This window comes from Epinephelus lanceolatus, chromosome 10 (assembly GCF_041903045.1).
Source record: "Epinephelus lanceolatus isolate andai-2023 chromosome 10, ASM4190304v1, whole genome shotgun sequence".
Classification (NCBI taxonomy): domain Eukaryota; kingdom Metazoa; phylum Chordata; class Actinopteri; order Perciformes; family Serranidae; genus Epinephelus; species Epinephelus lanceolatus.
Window position 1 is genome coordinate 27,280,823 of NC_135743.1, and position 21,336 is coordinate 27,302,158.

The 21,336-nt window shown below is 40.4% G+C and overlaps 1 protein-coding gene across 1 annotated transcript in view; it reads left to right on the plus strand.

Annotated features, from left to right (window-relative positions):
- Positions 1-21,336, plus strand: part of cdkal1 (CDK5 regulatory subunit associated protein 1-like 1) — a 288,180-nt gene that overhangs the window by 187,506 nt on the left and 79,338 nt on the right. The window contains exon 11 of the mRNA XM_033641067.2: positions 15,114-15,294. Coding sequence (XP_033496958.1) covers positions 15,114-15,294 — 181 coding nt within the window. The remainder of the gene's footprint in view (positions 1-15,113; positions 15,295-21,336) is intronic.

Consider the following 21,336-nt stretch of genomic DNA (forward strand, 5'->3'; position numbering starts at 1 on the left):
TTGGTAAGGGCCGAAGCCGAAATCGCTAGACCCACTAAATGAACGGCAAGAGACTTAGCTGTTTGTGACCAAGTTACAAACCAGCTACTGGACTGCGGTGTAATCGGTGTCATGTCTTGTCTCTGGCACACTGTCCTCACCCCTCACCTAAACCAAATAGAGTATTTCCAGTAGGAGAGAAGGCTTCTGATACACACTATTTCCTGTTGTGTACCACAGGTATGAAAGAGAAACTCCGGACAATGTGTGGACCTGATTCTCTGGACATTGTCTGGAGTTCTATAGAGAGGTGGCTGACACAGTATCATTCAGAAATGGGGATAATAGCGTATTTTCAGACAGTCTCTTTTGGAAGGCATCCACAGAGTTGCACACATTTGTCCATGTGAAAAGTGTCAAGTGTAGTGTCAAGAATGAGAAAAGAGAGCCAGTTAGAGAAGCTCAAACCCAGGCTTTTCTCTGAGCTCTGCACCCCTGACCAATCACAGTGAGAAGTAGCTGTGAACGTTGGATTATCGCTTGCGCAAAGTTACAGAAATGGTCAGACTGGCAGTTTAACACTCTCAATCACTGGGGAGGCTACTTGCTGATCACACCTCTGCCCACCTGCCCCGTCTTTGTCCAAATGTGATTTTTTTTTTTTTTCAGCTCCAGTGACAGCCATAATGGCCACCAGCCATAAACCCTCATCCACACATCAACGTGTTCCTTTAGAAACCTTAATAAGTGTGCTACGCCACCACAGAAGCTGTGTCCTTTTTTTTTTTTTTTGCACACACTAAAAGTCACACATATAACATCTCATCATTTAACTGGCCAGCAACAGCATAGTGTGCCTCCTCAGCGATTGTGCTAATGTGTAACTTCCACTCTGCTACTTTCTGACAAAAAATCTGTTGACAGCTTGCCAACTTTGATACCGGTTGTGACTAAACGTGTTAAACCTGATGAGCAACAATTACACAGATAACACTTTTTGTTTGCTAATCAGAACAATTCTTATGTTGACTCTTGAAGCATTTAGTGACAAAATCATGCTGTCTGCAGTACCTGATTATACTTGATTGTCTGCTTGAGCGCCCTCAAGAGCCAAGTGAATGCTGGTAAATACATGATCGCAATGAAACAACTCCATCAGAGGTGCTCAGTTTGTTTGGATAGTCGAATGTCATGCTTACTCCACTATTCGAATGTATCACAACAGTTAGTTTCCGCTCTTTCTCCATCCTTCTTTTCAACAGTATTTCCAAATGAATCTTGTGTTTCTGTAGCACAGCCTCCTCCCACACACATAACTAAGTTTGCCACCAGTTGCAGTCTATCTGATGTAAGGATTCCTCTGGTGTGAGTACTAAACTTACATGAACGAGATTTATCCCCAGGTAGACATGGGAATACAGTTTATCAATTTGTCTGCTTGTCTGTGCTGCCTGATGATGTGTGTGTTTGTGTGTACGCATATGTGTGATCTGATAAGTGACTTAATCCAGGAAGGAGTGAAAGAAGGAGAGAGCCTTCCTGCCTACATACCTGGCTGTGTGTGTCAATAAGTCTAGCCTTGTGAACTGGCTCCGTTAAAACAACAGGAAACCAGCAGAGAACGAGTCATTAACTTCACAACAAGCTGAAACTGAGGTGTGCGTTGGTGTGTGTGTGTGTCTGTGCACTTGAGAAACGGCTTGTGGATAATGACTCTTGGCAGTTCCTAACACATCCTTGTCTTATTGACACTTCCTCTGGATTATACCATATTTCCTTCCCACAAACCACAAACACTCGCACACACTCGACACACAGGATACCTACGGCTTCACTGTAATTACAGGAGTTAAGTTTTTCTTCATTAAGTGGTGTTAATTTATTATTAGGCCTCCCAGACCATATTACCTGTCCTTCCTGTATTCAGGAAGAATAGAACACACACACACACACACACACACACACACACACTCTCACACAGTCAAATCCAGGACCATGACTGCTCTGACATGTTTTGAAGATGCATGTCAGAGCAGCAGCAGCGAAACTCTGTGCCTCCAAGTGGTCAAAAAAAGCAGGTGGCAAAACAGTCCAACCCATAAACACACCCTGTCATAACAACTTAGAAAGAACAAGGTGTGTTTTTCCCTTGAATTTCATAACCATAATACTCCTGACCCCGTTCAACTTAAAGTCAGAAACACTGTTAACATTGTTTTAGAGTTGATATTAATCACTCTGGTTTCTTGTTCATTATCAGCTTTTCTTTTTCTTGACAAATTTGAAGTTGGTCAGACATCACAGAAGTGGTCAGTCAATATTGTCCCTTACTAACTGACTGCGGTTTGTCATTGTCATTTTTATCAATGAACTGCTTTAATGTGGGTTTGACTCATGAGCCTCAAGGTTATCTGTGCTCCCGAAGGACTGAGGTCATGTTTGAGTTGCCACAGTTTCCTCACTTGTTACACATTTTCTGTATTTGCTTAATATATTTGTTTTTCTTTTTCCTTCAAACAAATCGCATTTGTACACTAGTATGGGAAAGTACATCGACTGGTTTCCCAGCTATAAAGTACGCCAAGTACAAACTGAAACGGCATGAGGTCAGATTTACCTGTAGACTTGGACTGTTTGTTTTCATATTGTTCAGGTAGATTGTTCTACCTCTGATTTCAAAGCTGCCACATTCATATATTTATGAGTCATAAATTAGATTTGGCTTCATGAAAAGTACAGGAGAACTTTATCTCGTCACTTTTAAAAGCAACCAGTGGTTGATTTTAACTGGAAGGCCAGTACACACACACACACAGATTAGCTCAGAATGCTAACACCCACATCTCCATAGACACGCATGAGTGGGGGCAAGGTAGCATGGTGGCACAGTGTGAACAACCTGTCACAAGCATAATTGAAAGTCAAGTAATAAGGCATTAAAACTTTCCATGTGCTTGCACCCTCCCAGTGCACACGCATGCACACACGCAAGGTCAGCTGATACTTGGGTACATGTAAGAACAAAGTCATGTTTCACCGTCTGACTCACCTCTCAGTCTCTCTCTGTCTCTCCTCTCTTATATCATGTTTCTCTCGCTCAGTGTTTGAGTCACTCGCCTTTCAGAGCTCACATTTTCAACCCCACAGTTTCACTCACAGTTGATGGACTATAATCTGTTTGTCACTGGCAGCAAGCTTTTGTGTTTGTGCGTGTTTCTAAATTCTTGTATACTGTTGGGGACAGGGAGGGAAATTTGCCGCCAAAATAGCAAGCTTGAAGTTTAATAATGTTTAGCAGTGTTAGCTATTAAACCCTGAGGAATGCCCTCCCACTCAGTGTCTCTTAGGTTTTATTTGAAGCTATGTCAGTTCAGTAACCCTGGGCTGTTAGACTGTGAGGGGAAATTCTTCTAACAGCTGATTCAAATATTTTCTACTATATTTAATTTGTGTGTTATTGTGCCTGGCAAAATTGAGATTTTTCCAAACTACTTTTTGTGACAACAGAGCCTCATAAAGCATAAGCAAGCTTGCTTCTTGTGTATGCATGCTTCCACATGTTCTTTAAAGGAGTATTAATGACAGAAGCACTGAAGAGGCAAAGTAGAGAAGGCATAGGAATGGTTACATTGATAATAGTTGTCCTTTTCAGTCATCTTTCAACTCAGTATTTTATTGTTGACACATTATATTTGACATAAATATTTAATGTTTGTCTTTGGTGATGTGTAAATGAAGCAGAAATGTAGTCATTTATTGTTTAGAAATTGTAAGGTAGATTTGTTTATCTCTTTATTAAAGATAAACAGTGCAGGATTTTCCTGAAAAACAAGATGTGTACAAAAGTATTCCTTCTCAATCATCACTTATGACTCACTACAAGTGTTTGGTGGTGTATTTTTTCTGCAGAGATTTTGTCCTCTGCTTGTATTTTCTTATTTTCTGTGCTCGGGACGTAACTCGGTATGCTCTCTTCTGTTTGCACTGTGAATTTTTTTTTTTTTTTTAATTTTATATACTTTATTAATCCCCGAGGGGAAATTCAATTTTTCACTCTGTTTGTCAATTACACACAGGTCCAAACACACACGCACAAACTGGACCTATACATGCACTAAGTGGAGAGATGTCAGAGTGGGCTACCCATGACAGGCGCTCCGAGCGGTTGGGGGGTTCGGTGCCTTGCTCAGGGGCACCTCGGCAGTGCCCAGGAGGTGAACTGGCACCTCTCCAGCTACCAGTCCACGCTCCATATTTTGGTCCGGACGGGGACTTGAACAGGCGACCCTCCGGTTCCCAACCCAAGTCCCTATGGACTGAGCTACTGCTGCCCCAAGTTGTGGATGGTACCAATGGAACCGTTCTGTACCACCCCAGTCTTGGTCCCCCCTCTGTTGGGGTACCTAGCACACAGATCTCGTACTAAAAGGTGGAGCTGTTAACACTGCAGACCGTTGATTGGTCAATAGCAGAGGGTCAATAGCAGAGAGTCATTCTGTTCAGGGCTGAGTTGTGGCTGGTTTTGAAACGACTGTTTATACCATGGAGAGTTTTATTAGTAAACTGTAACTATAATATGAAAGGATGTTTTGCTGCCTCTTGCAGCAGCTGGAGTCGGAGAAAAAATAACTAAATTCACTGGCCCGAATGTCGGCAACTTTTAAGGCGGAACGGTTACTTGTAATGTTACTCAATGCACGAGTTGATGACGTGAATCAATCGGCACACTTTAAATTTCACTGCGAAAAATTTGACCATTACTGAAGTTTTTGTGTGACATACACTTTTAGTTATGAATGGAACTTCAAGCATTTATATGTATTAATCTTGACCGGATTATGTGAATTTATCCTCACACTGAGGAAAAAAAAGGGCCGTGGAGCATGTGCCTGTGGGCAACACCAACACTAAACCCCCGAGTTTGCCTTAGAAGGACTAAATGCACAAACGCGCTATTTTTTAATATCCTATGGAGAGAGACTCTCACTGCATCCTGTTTTATTTTACTCTGAAAATGTCAGCATGCAACCTCGTTCTGTGGACGATAAATGAGGTTCAGACTTCCATCTATGTTATCGTTGATGAGATAATACAGTGAGTGCTGCACAGAGCAGTGAGTGACAACAACCCTGCCCATGTTTAAGTGTGCTGTTTGTGGTGGAAACGCCAGGGTCTGGGTACCATGTCTGAGGGTTACTTTTGGTTCCAAAGGTACCATACCGAAATTGTTTGGTGGAAACTGGAAAGGAACTTAAATAAAGCAAGGCAAAACGCCAAACAAAAATAATTCTGGGATTGGCTTTTACTTTTACTTTTGCTGGCAAGTCAGTAACCAACAGTCTTGCACAGTTTGCTTTTAAGTGTATGATGACTGAAAAATTAAAATTCCAATTATTGGCAATATAGTCTCGTCAATGTCAGAGTACGTTGCTGGTTTTTAACTGATTGTCCTGTAGACTCTATCAAAGTCTTTTTGATGTAGCTCATTGCACTGGAGAAATTGCACATTCAAGGGTCACTAATTGATTTTCCCTGACAGGTTCTTCCACACTTTCAAGAAAAGCCCATATGATGCTGTCGGTGGGCTCTAGTGACTACCAGCTTAATGATTCATAAAATGATTAGTTAGCTAAAAATAATTAGTCAGTTAATTACCTGTCTAACAGAAAACAACAAACTTGAGCATTAATCAAAAGTCTTTGCTACACAGCACAGCGTTCACCCTGGTGATATGTTGCTGCCGCTCAAAATTTCATGTCTGTGATATAGGTTTATTTATTTAGGTCCATCTGTGTCTGACACTGAGATAGACTGTGTCCACCTAACTAAGATTGCTACTACTGCTCCTACTATTGCAAACCTGCGAGCAAATGTAGCCTCCCGGTCAGCTGGAGAAGCAGCTTCAATATGTGAGCCCAAAGCTTCCTCTTCTGTTGCGAGTAAGCTGTTCTGAATGCAGTGGTAAAAACCCCTTAGCTAAGAAATGTGTTTAGTATTAGTAATTTTTGTCTGTTCTGATGCAAAGGTAGGTCTTTCTCACCTAAAAATGTCACTTTTAATTACTCATCTTTTCAGCATTTTGGAACATCCACTTATATCTCTCTCTGTACAAAGAGAAGATGGATGTGTGCGGTTACTTGATTCAGCAATTTATGTCATTAACAATATTTCTAGCTGGCAGTGGTTAAGCAGCTTGATAGAGAGCATGAAAAAGCCTACACTTAAAGCGAGCCCAGCATTTATGTGATTTAGGTAAGGCTTTTATGTCCAGCATTTATCTGGTGCTTTGATGTTATCCATATCGGTGCAGGTCAGCCCAACACAGCGGGGATGGAATGATGAATCACATGCTGTGGATATGTCAATGAAGGTTGGATTAAATTGAAATAAAGTGCAAAGGGACAGTCCATTTAACGCCTGGCTAGACAGCCAAGAGTGTCATGCCTCTGCACTGCAGCCTTTCTTAAGCATATATATATATATATATATATATTTAAATATGTGTGTGTGTGTGTGTGTGTGTGTGTGAGAGGGTGAGTGGATGGATTTGTGGTGTCTGTGCACTCTTATTACTCCTCCCTCAGACTAATGAAATGTGTATGTGTGTGTTCTCATTACCCTTCTCCAAGGCTAATGAAGTATGTGTGTGTCTGCATGTGTAAGTGTGTGTGTTAAATTGAACCGCAGTTCTGCTCTGCTGTGTTCAGGCTGTTTCATTAAATGATAAAGTTTACTGATGACTCCAGTGGGATCATTATTTACTTGGCTCTCCATTCATTCCACAGCAGCCACCTCGATCTTTACAAATGACCTGCTCCATAGAAAGACAGAGGTTATTTTGCACTGCAGGTTTAGAGACAAATGACTCGGTATTCACTTAGTGGACTAACGGCATAGCCAAAGTGTTTACACTCCCCATTTGGACTTTTATCCAATATCAGTTGTTTACCTGTTGGAAAGAAAAAGATAGACTTTGCCTGAATAAGCACACTTATAAAAGGATAATAAAAGGAAAAGCATTACCCGCAGCCCAAACATGCACACCGCATATTTTTTATGGCCATTTTTCTAAATATTCAGAACTGAATTCCATCTATTCCCATTAGCGGTAAATAATGGCTAATGAGAAATGATGATTAAGGGAGAACGATGACAAAGTATGCAAGTCTGAGAAAGGCATTGCTCTTAACTCAAGAATACAGTCACGGTCAGTGTGTTCAATACATGCTCGTGTGTTTGTGCATGTGCAGGGATTTCACCTGACTGTAAGTAAAATAAAAAAAACCCTACCACACTCCATTTTCTGAACCCACACGGCAGACTGAGAGAAAGCGAGGATTTAAGGGAATGAGCGTGAGATGCAGGCTGAGAAAGTCTCTCTGACAGTTTGACAGCTCCTCTCAGACCAACTGAAGCCATCACCTGTCTCATTCTGCCTCTTAACCAATCATTTATCTGTCACCTCTCTACTTTCAAGTAGGCGACAGTCACTTTTTTGCTTCTTTTGCATCCTTCGATGCTTGAATGACTTAAGGACACAATGCCAGCGCTGCAACAACCAACTTTCCTCTCATACTCATTGCGTTACACGGTGTTTTTAGCTGTATCATCTATGCCAACTGCACTGAAAGCTGCAACTGATTTACTCATTTACAACAACAGTGCTCATGCATTTTAACTTTAGTTCCACGTTGTACCACGTAACTGTTATTTACAACATGGCCTCTGGGTATCTAAAGTCATTTTACAGTCGTTGATTAGACCCATGAGAACCATTGTTTGGCCGTACAACTTTAATCTGTCCAAAATCCTGTTATCTGGCGAGTCACCTGGCACCACCTCAACCGATTCTGACAGCCCCTTCCTTCATCCTTGATGGTGAAAGTGGTTGAGGAAAGTGAGTGATAACCAAGCAGACCTCTTTCTCTCTCTCTCGGTCCCTGTAAATTGAGCTGCTACATGACAGTGCCATTTCCTCCAGCTGCCACAGCTAAATCAAACGCTTAAGTGTCTGAGTGATTGCTCACACTCCTCACAAGTGTCCCTGTTCTTCGCACTTTCTTAGGTTCCTTCTGTCTCCCCTTTAGGACGAAATCATTCTGTTAGATATATGATACAGTGTGCATGAGATGTTTTGTTTGTTTGTTTAGTTAGTTAGTTTACATAAAAGTACAGTAATCGCACAGCAACAATAAAATTAAGAAAACTGAGGGAAGAAACATGTAGGTGAGAACAGAAGACCACACCTTGGAACAAACTAAAGAGAAAAACAAGCAACACAGATCAAGATGACAAACTGAGAAACAGCTGACCTGGATAACACAATGCAAATGACAACTGTTCATTGAACTTCACCGACAATTTTCCAATAAATGTATTTCAAGTTATGATGCGTATTAAGCATAAGACGTGATGTTTCTATGTGCACGTTCTTGAGGTTTTGATCTCATCTTCAAAAGACGTTTAGTCTCAGTGAATCGCTGCACACGAAGATATGTATGACCTTTAAAACGCCGCTGTTGTTTGTGTTGTGTATTGGAGAGGGATTTGAGGAGGTAAATGACTCAGCTTGATGGGTTTTCGTTTTAAGAATATTTCACAGGCTGCACAGGGTTGAGTTCATTTCGCAAGACTGTTGTATAGATGGTTTCTGATTTAAAAAAAAAAGCCAGCTTCATTGTTCAAACAAGTATTTTAAGTGTGACCCAGCAGCAGTTGAAGGCCCCTGACTCATTGGCAGCATTTTGAAGAAACCACTTTGTGCTGCTGCATAATTTACAGAGGGAATTGTTTCAGTCATTTAAAAAAGGCACTTTTTGTTGAACAATGCAACAAAGGATGGTCTGGAAAAGGAACTCTCAGGTATGGGTATCCAGTTTTCATTTTACAGAAAACTGATAGGGGTACATGGTGACATTGACACCCTTTACACCTTGTGCTCAGCTATTGAAGCTGGGATAGTTTTTCTAATGAAAGAGTACATATCTTGTGATTTTAAAAATAATTGAAGGAAACACAGACATATGAACTATTTATGGTTATTTATTGAATATTTCAATATTGTGTAACCTTTGTAAATGCTTGTGTTTCCAAGAGCTGCTTTGTGGAGACACCTGTTGTTGGGCACTTGTCAGTTTCTTTCTTTCTTTAAGCCATGCACTAAAAGCCAAAATTCATCCAAACAATGGACACGGCATTTCTCTTTGGTACAAGCTGCTCAAGTTGCTCAGTCAGCTCAGTGTTTGAGTTCTTCTCCATGTTGCTTTCAGGTCACGGACTGGAAGGGGCAGAGTTTTTAGGGGGACACTACATGAACACACACAGTGGGGAAGGTATTAACAGAATGTAAAACACAACCAAGTTACTGACATGGGCAAGATTAATTCGGATAGAGGTTCTGAATGTGGGTTTTGAATAATTTTTGATCAATTGCCCAGCCCTCATCCAGATTGATTTTGGAATGTCTGTTGGAGTGTCTTGCTACATAGTTCCGACAGAAGGAAACCCATACAGATAGGTTAGGGTAGGTATGTAGGTCTGGATATATAAGTCCAATCTTATCACTTGCAAATAACAGTGCTGACAGTCTGTCTTCAAGATCTGATTTGAGATAGAAAATCTGATTTGCCTGCTCACTGAATGTAGCCAAAGTGACCACATTAAGCACAATTGTACATGCGACTGTGTTTTCAATCCACCTACAACAACTTTGTGGGGAGCACTATGGAGTTGCGCACGACTATTCCAAACTGATGACGTAGCAGCCATAAGCCAGTTAGTGAGCTAAGGTATCAGCAATATAGTTGCAAGAAAGCTAATGGATATTCAAGACACTTGTAGATAAAGTCAAGACAAGACCAAATGTGCACTTTCAGTTCGGGCAGATGAAAATATACAAGCCAAACTTAGTGATTCATGTCACAACCCAGCCATATATGAAGCAGTGGCTAAGCAAATGATGGAGAGCGGCTACAGCTGGTCCTCAACAGAGCGATGAGATCTCAATCTGCTCTTACTGCGAACACTGGAGTGGAGACACATTAATTCCAGGTGTGAATGTTATCAGATTAAATCATATCTAGATACAATCTTGATAAAAGAAGCATTCTAATTGCAAGATGTAATAGGGGTCACTACGACAGAAATGCAGTCTTGACATGCCAGTCAAAAACTTGTTTGAACCTTTTATGATGTCAGCAATTGACCGTGAATGTTTGGTTTTGAGGGGACAGATGGCACCTAGGAGAACTTAACATCCGTACCGAAAACCCCACTGTGCATCCCCACCTAAGCATTGATTATGTCTGACTTGAACATAATTTTCACACAATATGTTGTGGTTCTGTAATCTTCAAACTTTAGTCCTTGTAGAATTTGTTTTCACTCTCACCCCAGCTGCTGCTCCAAAGCCGTCAGATTACTTGTTAATATGATTTTATTCAGGAGTTGAATTTCCTCGAGACGGCAGCTTTCCAAACTTTTTTACATTTGACAACAAATCTCCCCACAGCACATCTCTCTCCCATCTTCATCTTTTTCTCCCTCTCCCCATCGCCACATCTCTCTCTCTCTCCCTTCACTGTCCGACTCCTACGCTACACCGGCCCCACTGTGCCACACATTATCATTTCAGAGAACACACACACACACAGCGCACTCACTGCAGCACAGATGGGTTGCATGGTCTCTTTCCGACAGATGAATAGGTAAATATTTACCTTCCCAGATTGTCTTTCTTCCACTCTCATCCTTCCATCCCCTCCACCCGTCGCCTTCCTCTCTACACCTCCATGCCACGCTCATCTTTTTTTTTTTTCCCTCGCTGTCGTTTTTTTTTCAGGGTTCTTGTGTCCCACTGGTCTTGCCTTCATCTTATCACGGGGGCCGCTCGCAGGCATCTGTTGTGCAAACACGCTCGCATACACAAGCACATATTTTGAATATATGATGAAGAGGATGGCTGTATGTATATGGAAACCCATACGCACATGTATGCACATATGAGGGCCTCAACAAACAAAGAGTTGATAATAATTGTGCTGAAGACAAAGGCGTATTTTATGAAGCTTAATTCAGCCCATTGAGGCAGATGGGGGACTGAATGTGTGCTTATCTTGAGTTTTAATTAAAAGACTTTAGTCTCCTATGAACACATTCTCCCTGAGTAAATGCTAACTCAGACTGGGAGCACATTATGGCTAATGGAGGCTACTGTCTTAAGGGATGTGGTCTCTTTGCCTCCATGGGGCAGGAGGAGAATTGACAGCAACGACACACAAACACAAACCTATTTTCCTCCCCTATTATCTCTTTTAATTTAGGTGCTTCAGGGGCCGTATTGTCTTTTTATCCTGAAGTAGCCACGGGAAGTGCAGAATTAGTCACAAGGTTGGTGACTGACTGCTTGCTATTGATAAAAATGGTCCGTCTTCGTCCTGTCTGTCATCATGCCGGCGTGTGCATGACATATTCACAGGATATTAGTTTACTTTCCATTAAAACAGATCATTCATTGTCTCAGACATTGTTAAACAAGAGCTAATTAAATGTAGCTTCTATAAACAGACATTTAGGACGCATTTAAAGGTGTCATTTGGAGAGGCAATACATGACGAACATTGGAGAATTTGATTTAACCTGGTATAACATGTCCAGCCACATTTTCCTATGCATATCTTTTTATCACACAGTGTCCTGTATTGCTTTTGTACTCTTGAACTCAGGGTGTCTGAAGGTCCTTAAAAAAGTCTTAAAATAAGGTTTCTCAATATAGGGCCTTAAAAAGTCTTTAATTGTCCTAAATTCAGATTCGATGGGTCTTAAATATTTTCGGTCACATTACCGCAAAGATTTCTCCAGCCTGATAGACCCAATGACTGTTTACAATCATTGGACAGACCCAATGAAAAAATAAATAAATAAATAGGTAGATAGATATGTCCTGATTTAATTTGACAAGCCCCCCAATACAGTTACGTGCAGGAATTTGCATGTACTGTATCTTAAATGTTGCTGTCAGAACTCCATAGACAGGGACAGTTTATATATTTCAAAGCTTTTTTGACATTTAAAACAGCAATGTATGGGGCTTGCTCGGCGGGGAAAAGACAACATAAATCTTATCCACTGTTAAAATTTTGTCCAGTGTGAGAGAAAAACATCCCAGTTGAGATATACTGTACAAACCTGTTTTTCCCAGTTTTGAAGTTTTTAAGAATAGCCCTCTTCCTGCATCAGTTTAATTGAAAGCAAGTTGAGCTGACACCTAATCTGGCGTCTTCCTTGACTTCCTCCTTTTCCGTCTCTGTGTCTTTGCCTTCTCTGTTTCTTACACATTCTGTTTTGTTAAGGTGAACAATAACAAGATACATTTCTCCTCTCTCATTTTAACAAGGAGTGCATCAGTGAGCTTCTTGTTCATTAGTATCACACATCACACCTCCATCACCCTTAGATCTGGGAGAGACAGAGGTGTCAAAATGACAGTGTGTGCGTGCATGTGTTTTTTCCTTCCCCTGTCAGCCTCCACCTTAGGAAAAATCCACAAAAGCCAATTCACACCAGTCTCTCTCCCTGCTCTTCCTCTCAGTATTCTATCTCCACGTGTTACTTTGCACCCCTGGCCTGAATAGTACTTTTTTTTCCTCCAATGGTGTAAATTTTCTTCGTGCTGCTGCAAAAGGAAAAGGACCCTGGCTACCTGCAGTATGCCTCCTCACCACGACTACCAACAAAGGGCCATTGCAAATTGGATATGCAAGCCCTGGGGAAATGCTACAGACAGTTCTCTTTTAAGGCAATAATGAAAAAAAAAAAAAAAAAAAAGTGGATGTTTGTTCGCATTGCTAATTTTATTTACTTCCTCTACTGTCATTAATGAAATAGCTTGGGGGAGTGTAGTATAGATAGTTTATACTCTTGTGACGAGAACATTTAATAGCAATAAATAATGTGAGTTTAGTCAAACCTCCTCCATCCCTGTTGGAATTGTTTTTTTGTTTGTTGTTTGTTTTTAATCCCATAGTCGCACAACAACAAAATGTTACCTACTGATGATCATAATGTGGTTACACATCGACAAAGTAGAGAACATTGGCTCAAAAATATATAATGTATCTCTCCGCTTTCATCCGCTTTACTTGATTAATAATTGTTGAGAGCCTACAGGCTGCAAGTAGTCCTCTGTTTACCTAACAATGTGATGGATTAAAACCATGTATTTTGTGTTAAATACTCACAGGGTTTAGAACGACTGCTTGAGGGGATTGAGGAACTAAATTTTAATCACAAATAGAAAATTATTCATTTATTCATCCGTTTAACCATTCCATGCTCAGATTTTTGTTTTAATTTATTTCATTTCACTTTTCCATGGGGTAGTTGTCAGGCAGATCTTAGAGGTCAAGGATGCCTGTGCCTGCAGGCCATTGGTTAATATTAATGACCATAAGCCAATTGGAGCTCATCAATAGGTCAGAGGTTATCATGGGTCTGCAGATGCAGGAAGTAAATGTAATTAAAGATACATCATGTTGTCGATTGCAGGGAACATGTCTTTCCCACTCTTTTCCTAATGTCTTTGTGGAGCTGTCTTTCTCTACGTTGGACTGTCGCTAATGTACGTGTTTGTTTCTTGTCTTAATGGCGTATAGTTTTCATGGATTTTCAACAAGTGATAGAAAATTCTTCTTATTCTATTGCTGTCTTGTTTTGTGCAAGCACTGCTGCAACCAGATGCTTATCTGTAAGCAGGCAACATACACAGTTAAGAAAAGAGGTGAGATGCCTATTTAAAATGAGTGAGGAAAGGAGGAGAGAAGGCGTGGCAACAATAATCAAAGAGTGAATAGAGTGAAGCAAGCCCAAATTACAGGTGATTGATAGTTCAGTAAGTGGCTTTGGTCTTCCTCTTCCGTTACATCCAAGGATTTTTCAAAGGAAATCTGTTCTCTGTTACTAATAACATCATGGCTTCCCGCAGCAGACTGCCTGCCATATTACACATTACATATATCAAGCTGCTTCAGTGTCCATCCTTTTCCACTCCATCTAGATGTTTGAAGGAAAGCTTGTAATCAATGGTTTTGCGTGCTTGTATTGAGAATGATTTCCAATTATTTCTGTATGGATCCCATTCCCTTACAGTCTGACTATAGGGAGAAAAAAATGCTACTCTGGCAAATAACTGCACCCTCAAAAAATGGTAATTTGATAGCCAGCTTGTCACAAATAATTAAACTCTGCTGTTCAGAATAATGTTGAATTCTCATATTGCCAATTTAGCCCTTATAGTAATTTACGGCCAGTATAGCCATCAGAGATGATGGCAAATGCCTTTTTGGTTCAGGGATTATCATTGAAACTGCATTTCAACATCAAAACTGCATAAATTTCAATAGGAATGTCAAATATGTACTCTGGAGATACATGGTTTACTGACGGACAGTTAGTCTTGGAGTTACGACTGCTGTCAATACAAACAGAATACATAGAACCAATCGATACATCTATTCCCACACCCTACTGGCTATGATTAATCCAATAAGCCAGTGGGTCAATAATCAATAGCTAATGATTGGTAGCAGAGGCTGCTAATCAGGGTTTGATTGGCTCAATGAGTCCATGGGGAAAGACCTCAGCCTCTTTTTGTGCTTTGCTGAATCACATAGTCTTTCAAAGGCATATATCAGCAGTGGGAAAATGTCTGTGAATCACAAACGTCAGAGTATTTTTAGATGATGGATCAAGATGTTATTGGAGGTTAATGAATGTTAGACTAAAATGCAATGTCTGTGTTTTTGTTTATTTGTAATTTATATGATTTGTTTTACCTAAGAGATTTGTCTGGAATAAAGACTGTTGATGCTCCTTTATTGAATTATTATTAACTAAAATGAAAACATGTTATGTAGGGTGAGTTGTACAACAATACTGTAGATTCATTTTATGTATGTTCTCTGTGATGGCAATATTTCTGTTTTAATGTTAACTGCTATGGAGAGACGGTCAAAGGGTCAACAAGTTAAACAGAAGTTTAGTATTAAGTGCATCTCAACACCAGTTGTTTTAAACAATGGTCTGACAAAAGCTTTGATATATGGTTTAACAAAAGGCTCTCTCTGTCTCTCCTCTAGGGTCCCAGGCGTAACCATTGCCACAGATATAATCTGCGGTTTTCCTGGTGAGACGGATGAAGACTTCCAAGAGACAGTAGACTTGGTGAAGCACTACCGATTCCCCAGTCTTTTCATCAACCAGTTCTACCCCAGACCGGGTACACCTGCTGCCAAGATGGAGCAAGTACCTGCACATGTGGTGAGTGTGGACAATGAGTCAGAGAAGCCTTAACTACTACTAATCTACTAATGTATCAGATTGGGCTAAATTTTTCAGCTCATGTAACTGTTGATGTTGCCACATTGGCAGCAAACCTCACTTAATCTTTATGCACAATTTACAAAACACAGTATGTTTTTCAGAACAAGGCCTCGAACACACAATAACTTAAGTACCTTTAGTGCGAGACTGAATTGGGTTTTGTGATCTCACATCATGCAGCAAAGCAGAAAACTTGACCTGACTCACAGCAGCATTTTCCACGCACAGGATATACATGCACACATGGCGAGTGACTTCTGGCTCTTATCCAGTAAAAATGCTTCTCCTTTTATATGTCTTTTTTTTTTTTTTTTTTTTTAATTGCCATTCCAAAACAACAGCAACACTCTATTGTGCAGAGGGAAAAAAAAGCTACAATATTTTTGCTAAGTCGGGAATAGCAGTTTGAAAATCAAGCAAAAATATTTAAAAATGTAAGTTTACCAGATGACAGCTTGAACTATAACCAGGTTGTCTGCCGAGTCTTTATAGGTATTGAAAGTTGATAAATCAGTTACTTATGGCCCTAAACACCACTTTTCAAGGTATGAAATTTTGTATGTGTATATTTGTCTAATGGGGTTTTATGTATATTATACATATACAGTGAGCAACTCTAAGTAGTGATGAGGTCTTAAAACGTACGGACAGGGCCTTTGAAAAGGTCTTAAAGGGAATTAAAATTAGACTTCAGGATTCCTGCATATACCCTGATAACAGAAACTGTGCTATTGGCAGTTATACATAATAATTGTAGGTAAAGATATTTCTACTGCGTGAATGTGTGCATACACTGTACTGTAAGTGCACACATAGATTTACATAAGTGTGTATTTAGGAAACACAGGCCGGCCTCCTGTCACCTGAAAATGTAAAAGCACGCTCTAGTTCTGTCATGAGTTCTGTGTAAGTTTTAATATTACTAATCCTGAAAGACATTTGTGTGGCTGTATTAATGTGAGTTTGGGGGGGGGGGGGACAAAAAAATCCAAAACATAAGTCCTAAAGCAAAATTAGTGTTAGAGGTATTTAACCCTTGAATTCAACACAAGACAAACGTTTCTTCAAGTCATTATCTTAAGTACAGTAGTAAAGTAGAGCTGCAACAAACAAATCTTTTCATTATCGATTGAGCTGAGGATTATTTTCTTGATTAATTGATTAATTGTTTGGTCTACAAAATGTCAAAAAATAGTAAAAATGTCCTTCCCAGTCTCTCACAGTCCAATGTGATGTCTTTAAATGTCTTGTTTTGTCAGTCCAAGACAGATGATAAACAGAAATGCAGTAAAAAAGTCTATATTTGAGAGGTGAAAACAACTTTTCCTACTATTTTTCATGAAAAATTACCATTTATTAAACATCAAAATAGTTGGTGATTACTTTTCTGTTGATCATCTGATGGATTAATCAACTAATTGTTGCAGCTCTAGAGCACAGTAACTGCCACACATTGTCTCATGATGGTTGCCGCTCCATTTGGACCTCTTATTGTGCTCATCATAACCACACAGCTTCTGACACATACACACTCTCTTCCTCTCTCTCAATCCGCTGCCAAATGAAACAATTAGCAGCTTAGGAAGCCATAATTGTTAGGTAAGGTTTGTGTTAGAGAGAGACAGAGTAAGCAAGACAGAAGCTCATATCCATCAGCAGCTTAGGCATTTTCTTGACCTTTTGCCTCATGGGTTTCAAAGCTACATCATTGTTTGAGCCACAGGCATCTTTAATATAAGTGTAAAATGTAAATTAACAGCAATGTTGCTTGTGAACACGGATACTCTAACTAGTTCCCAGGCCCATGCACAGTTGCTTTCTTGGATTATTACTTAGATCCATTTTGTACATTTTTAAAGATGTTTGTGTCCAACACAATGCAACAGTTCTAACATTATTGAATCTTAACCAGGGCATGCATGCTACTTGACCCTGACATGTTTTTCTTTAACCTTTCTTCTTCAGATTGACCCCTTACATTATGCTCTAACCTATACCATGTTATATATTTTCTTGCATTTGCACACTCTCACTTTTTACCATCAAAGTGTTGACACATCTCTTTCAAGTGGAGCGTCTTCATAAGTCATTCTCTTTTTCCCTCGTCCCTCCTATCTCCCTTCATTCTCTGAGGAGAAGCTGAGTGTGTCTTAGAGGGATCAATCCCCAGACAACCGCATCACTGCTTTTCTACTTCATACGTTTTTCCCCTCTCCTTTCTTTCTCCTCCATCTGTCTCATCCCACTTTTATTGTCAGCGGTTGGATGTCAGCACACGTCTATCCAAGGCTTCTTTGATTGTCAGTGTGGCATATTGCTGGTTCCTGTGGAAACCTCTTCTTGCCAAATCAGCCTTTTTGTTTCGATAGTTCATTTTTTTGTTTATTTAATGTCTCTGAGGTTTCTCCTTAATTGTCGATTAAGCTTTAAAAACTGTCTTGGGAAAAAAACAAACAAGTGACAAAGGGGTGACTTGCTTTATTCCACAATTCTGTATAGTTTTTCTAAATTGCCTAAAATAAGATCACATATCACAATATCCATTTTCACTCATCGTCTAAATGTTTAAATTCAAGTTAATCGTGAGTATATTTGTGCTTGACTGAGAGCATTAAAAGGTGAAAGAGAGTGTCAGAGTAATATGTTAGGGTCCCTGTAACCAGGACACCTGCTTCGGTGGTTAAAGCTGCCCACAACATCGCATCATCAGTCAGCGTGCACCTGTTCTTACACACACATACACACACACAGACCTACAGACAGATACACACACACAGCGAGCGGTGGCAGCTAGGCGACGTCTAGGCCATGTAGGGTCAGTCATTAATAAAGTGCACCAGATGGTTTGTCTGGAACACAACTGTGTTGAAAAGCCACAGGAGGGATGGATGGAGAGCTAGATGGAGTAGGAAGCAGATAGAAGGAGGCCTGAGAGAGAAAGAGAGGGAAAATGCAAGGAAGGAAGAAGGGAGGATAGGAAGAGAAGCTGAAACGGAGATGGATGGAGGGAACAAAGTGAGACAGAGAGGAACCGCTACAGGGACACATTGTGGCATCTGAAAGGGAACCATCCCCCCTTAGAGATCTGTCTAGCCACTGTGAGTGCTTGCCTAATAAATGTAACAGCTGATGTGGTTGAGGATGTCAATTTTATCATTTGGCTGTGGTGAAGATGGGGGTATTTGTCTGTGGTTTACATTAACCTTATAGATGTAGCATACTTTGCCCTTTAAAAGCAAGTGCCCGTATTTACCTTCTCTTAGGTGAGGCAAGTTTATATATATGTAGCACAGTCTTACACATCAGCAAGTTGAAGTGCTTTACAAGTGAGCTGATGCAATAATCACAGAAAAATACAAATAAAACAGTTAAAAGACCACATTAAAAAGGAAGAGCACATAACATCAGCTAAAAGAACAGAGTTAATTCAATCAGAAAACAAAAGGCTTTTTTTATAGGATAGGACACACATGACGGTTTGCCTTTTCCACTATTTGCATCACTAATATGGGAGGCGAAGCAGATTTTCAGACTCAGATTGTAGTACCAACACACTGTTTTCAGTGATTTAATGTCCCTCAATTTACTGTACCTCACAGGACAGATGGATCTAAGGCTGCATTCACACCAAATCAGGCGTTGCGGCTATTAGCCACAGGGTTGTGTGCTGGTGTGGGAGTGTCACTTAAATGGCCCATTTGTGGGGGAGTGGAGGTTGAAAAGAAAGCCATATCGCCCCGTCTCAGCAACCGTTTATTTTGTGTGTTTGTGTTGGCTCAGAAGATGTAGAGATGTCCTTTGGATTGTTATGACCATGGTGTCTTTACTGCCATGAACAACACATGGGTGCACACATGAACAGAGCCAGGGCTGTTCTTTGGAGGATTGTACACACAAGCTGTTAATACATAATTACTTTTACTCACTTTATTGATGGAAAGAGGTTGTATTGCATGTTTCAGTGGGCCGTGAGCATCTTTTGGTGTGATCGCTGGTTATAGGATTGCAGTCCGCTCCAGTCTGGATGCACTACCCACACTCAAATGAACAGGAGGAGTGGTATTTTCGCTGCAACGCCTGATTTGGTGTGAATGGAGTCTAAGGGGTTTGGGGAGTAAATGCAGATTCGGGTTATTGCACCACTGGACCATGTCTAGAGATGAGCATTTGGTAGGAAGTGGTTAGGCATATCCACAGGATCTAGTGTTTTGACAGCAGTGGACATTCTGTTTGATGAGCTGGTTAATTGAACTGTCAATACACCCCATTCCCTAGAATACAGAGAGTCACACTCTGTCACAGGTATTGAATTGTGAACGAGTGTGTGTTCAGGGTAATGAGGAGAGATAGATAATGAGAATTGAAGGAGGTTTGTTTAAGGAAGGTTCCCATGTGCCTTTCTGGTCCTGGAAATCATGTTGGAAATGAGGGGACGAAAGAATAAAAGTCCTTTTCCTTGTTTCACTTAAACATTATTTCTTATTGGATTAAATATTATTATCAGACCAGTCAGTACCAAAGCCAAATGATTAACTCATTTAAGTAACACTGGCTCCTTGTAGATTAAGATCAGGTGACTGAACATTCGGTTGCATTATTAATGTGTTATAGAAAATCACCTTAAATATAGAAATTGAGTTTGGCTGAAAGGGTAATTGTCAGTATGTAGACATGACAAAGAGCAGACTCGTGTGAGTCAGTCAGTATTGCAGAGTTGTTTTTCCACATTTCATCCCTTGTTACTTGCGCACCTAGTTGGCTGGTGAAGTAGTGGCAACGAACTTGTCCTAAAAGTCATAAAAAACCTACACTAGTAGTACTACTGTAATATTTGGTCATATACTGACTGATACTTAAAAAACGTTACGAGAAGCAGTCTGATTTGCAGCCTTTACAAAAACAAATATTTAAATAGAAAAACAAAGACAGATTTGTCTCAGTAAAGTCAGTGAGTGAAGAAGAGAAACCCCACAGAGCTGGAGAGGGTCCAGCTGCGACGGGGTCCAGGTGTTTCAAGGTATCTGTAGGTCTAACTTATTACCTATTGTAATAGATGATATATGAGAGAATGCAGGATGGAGGGGAGAGCAGAGGCAGATGGAACGAATAGGAGACCACAGGGATGGAGGGAGAGAAGGGAGCATGTTGAGAATAAAAGGGATGTGAGTGCTATTAGCTTGGATCTCCATAATCATCCCCAGGTGACTAGAACTTAGCCTTGATAAATGGACTTGCAGAGTGCAGGCTGTGTGTGTGTAATGTGTGTGTTGGGATGTGTATTGGTATGCAAGGAGGAGTTGAGAATGAGCAGCTGCTGGAGCGAAAGGGAGGGAAAAAAGTGATAGAGAAGGAGATTAGCTATTCTAGCGGGACAGTGTTTTTAATTTCCCCAGGTTGTAATTGGTTAAGAACTCCATTACCCACAAGGCACCAGTGTGGCAGCTGTCAAAGTGAAACAGCTGGCCAGCCACTAGTAGCTCCATCTCCTTGCCTCACCATCATTTATCTACGCCTGGACACACACAAACACTTGCCTAGACAGAGACACACACACGCACACACGGATACTTTCTCGCCTCTGTGTCTCTAATGCAGACACTTATTCTCGTACACACGTATCAGGGGAGATAATAACACTTGACTAAAGGCAGTCTAACAGGTATTAAGGTTGAGCTAATGGTTAAGTTGCTGTCTGGGGCCAGGTAGGCCTGCACTTGATTAATGAGGACCTAGTTCACTAATAATGGAAGGGATAACACATTGCATTTTAATGATCAGAGTTTTTGCTTGCCACATTCAAATGCACTTTCTTTTACCTGAATAGGTCACCAGTGTGCTATTTACTCTAGAGTTTTAACTTGCTGGAGGAAAGTGACAGTAACAATGTTCTTCTTTGTGTAAAAAATAAGGATGTCTTTTAGGCGCAAGTATAAGAGTGTAGCACATATGTGTAAATTGGATCAAAGAGGAACCTTGCTA